Consider the following 3,044-nt stretch of genomic DNA (forward strand, 5'->3'; position numbering starts at 1 on the left):
TATTCAAAAGATCTAGATAAAGTGTTTTGCTTTTGCTGTAAATTATTTTGAAAATCTCAAGGTTGAGGCGAATTAGTATCCAGTGGCTTTAATGATTGGATTCATCTTGGTGTAAGACTTAAAGAGCATGAAATGAGTGTGGAACATGTTAGGAACATGACTATTTGGTATGAATTGCGTTTACGACTAGGTAAGAATAAAGTAATTGACGAGTTGAATCAAAAAAATGTATATAAAGAGAAGGAACACTGGAAAAATGTAATGGTAAGAATAATTGCAATTATCAAATACCTCGAAAAACATAAGTTAGCCTTTCGTGGCACTAATGAAAAATTGTATCAGGCAAGTAATGAAAATTTTTTTGGGGTTGGTTGAGATGGTGGCCGAGTTTGATCCAGTGATTCAAAAACATGTTAGTCGCATAACAAATAGCGATGCTAATTGCCATTATCTTGGTCACAATATCCAAAATGAGTTGATAAGCTTGCTCGGTCATACCATTAAATCTGATATCATCAAGAAAATTAAGCAAGCAAAGTACTTTTCTTTGATACTTGATTGTACGCCTGATATTAGCCACAAAGAGCAGATGTCTATAATATCACGGTATGTGGATACTTGTTTAGATGAGTTTCAAGTAGAAGAGTCATTTTTGGGATTTTTTAATGTGAATGATACTAGTGGTTTAGGACTTTTTAATGCTTTACAAGATGAGTTAAAATGTCTTGATCTTGATATAGATAACATAAGAGGTCAAGGTTATGATAATGGGTCTAATATTAAAGGAAAACATCAAGGAGTGCAAAAAAGATTGTTGGACATAAATCCTAGAGCCTTTTATACACCTAGTGGTTGTCATAGTTTAAACCTCACATTATGTGACATAGCTAGTTCATGTGGTCAAGGTAAATATTTTTTTGCAATCATACAACGTGTATACACTATATTTGCCCATTCAACAAAGAGGTGGAATATTTTGAAAGATAATGTATCAGGTTTAACTCCTAAACCGTTATCAGCTACACGTTGGGAAAGTCGTATTGATAGTGTAAAAGCTATAAGATTTCAACTTGTGGAATTTCAAGAAGCTTTGCTTGAAATTGCCAATGTCGATAATGATGGTATTATTAGAAGCCAAGCTAAATCCTTAGCATTGAATGAACTTGGTAGTTTTGAGTTCCTCGTGTCAATCATCATTTGGTATGAAATATTGTACTTTGTTAATGAAGTTAGTAAAAATCTACAATCGAAAAATATGCTTATTGATGTGGTTATTTTACAAATCAATGCTTTAATTTCAACTTTTGAAAAGTATAGAGATACCGGTTTCTCTAAAGCTATGGAAACCGCTAAAGATATAGCTAAAGACATGGACATTGATCCTTCTTTTCCTAAAAGACGAGAAAGACGAAGAAAAAAACAGTTTGATGAGGGTCCTGATGATTCATCATGTGTATCTGAAGAGGAATCATTTAGAGTTAATTATTTTTTATACCTTATTGGTCAAGCAATATCTTCACTTAAAACAAGGTTCGAACAATACGAGGAATTTGAAAGTATATTTGGCTTTATGTTCTTTACTACTAAGTTGAATTCAATAGATGATTTAATGTTAGAGTCTTGTTGTGTTAATCTTGAGAATGTACTAAAAAACAATGCGGATTCTGATATCGATGGAAATGCATTGTACTTGATTTGAAATTTTTTAAAAAATTAATGCCTGATACATGTATGGGTCCTCTGGTAATTTTGAATCATATGAAAAAAGTTGGTGGGTGTTTTCCTAATGCAGTCACAGCGTATAGGATCTTATTGACGACTCCGATCACCGTTGCATCAGCCGAAAGAAGTTTTTCAAAGCTGGAGTTATTGAAGTCATATTTGCGTTCGCCAATGTCACAAGACCGCCTAAATGGATTAGCTATGATAGCCATTGAGAATAAAGTTTTAGACAAATTTTGCTACGAGGAGCTAATCGATGATTTTGCTTCAAAAAGTGCAAGAAGAGCTTCTATGTTTAAGAAGTGATGGTTTGTAATTGTGAACTTGACTCAATCTAATTGAGAATAATTTTTTGAGCTGTGAAAGGAAAAACTTCATTTTTGTAATTTTTTTCTTGATGTATGAATTTTAGGGCCCCGTTTTAATAATTCGCACAGGGCCACGAATAACTCCCAGACGGCCCTGAATTTACAAGAGGTTGTAAAATTAGCTAAATGGGGTAATATTGACACATTATATGTTGATAATATGGTCTCATGATTACTTAATAGTTAAGTACTCATTAGTAGTTAATTTGTATTATTTAAGTGTCAAATAATTAAATTAATATTTAAGTGTTAAATAATTAAATTAATATTTAATTATGTAAGATAATTAAATATAAGACTTATAAGCATTTGTGGGACAAATGTCGGAAATAAAAATGGACTAAACGGGGTCCATTTGGACCGAATTATTTGAGGTCTTTAGAGACCACTTTTGTCAACATTTTGTGGAAAATCACATGTGATGTTCCTCTCAATTGTTTACATTTGAGAGCTCTATAAATACCCCTCATTATACACTTACATGTGTAGATTTTTTGACCAAAAAAAACCCTCTAAAACCTTCACTTGGCCGGATCATTGAAGAAGAAAAGGTGTCCATTTTTCTTCATTTTTCGTCATAAAAACTTGATCAATTGTTGACCATAAAACCAAAATATAATTTCACAAATAATAATATACATTATCTAATATTATTAGTGTAATAATATTACTTAATACAAGGTTATTACTACAATTACCTAGTTAGTAATTCTAGTAGTCTTTTCGGTTGATTCTTGGGTGCCACCATAGGAGGTACTCTTCTTTGAGTACTAGAAGACTAAGGAGGATCATCCTTTTGTAATAGCTGAAGAACTACAAAGGTAGGACACCTTTGTAGTGCCCAAATTTGCCTTATTCCAATGTAAGGAAATTTTCTCTTAAGATGGTTTTATACCATCTTCTTGTTATTTATCTTTGCATGCATGTAGATTTAGACCACATAATAAAATTAGT

General features: G+C 32.1%; 1 protein-coding gene across 1 annotated transcript; it reads left to right on the plus strand.

Annotated features, from left to right (window-relative positions):
* The first annotated feature begins 376 nt into the window (after positions 1–376).
* Positions 377–1,699, plus strand: LOC141588408 (uncharacterized). The gene has a single exon (XM_074409851.1). The coding sequence runs from the start codon at positions 377–379 to the stop codon at positions 1,697–1,699; it is 1,323 nt and encodes a 440-aa protein (XP_074265952.1).
* The last annotated feature ends 1,345 nt before the right edge of the window (positions 1,700–3,044 follow it).

This window comes from Silene latifolia, chromosome 6, assembly GCF_048544455.1.
Source record: "Silene latifolia isolate original U9 population chromosome 6, ASM4854445v1, whole genome shotgun sequence".
Lineage (NCBI taxonomy): Eukaryota > Viridiplantae > Streptophyta > Magnoliopsida > Caryophyllales > Caryophyllaceae > Silene > Silene latifolia.

Coding starts and splice junctions, on each gene's coding strand:
- LOC141588408 (XM_074409851.1), top strand. CDS start 377: ATGGTGGCCGAGTTTGATCCAGTGATTCAAAAACATGTTAGTCGCATA.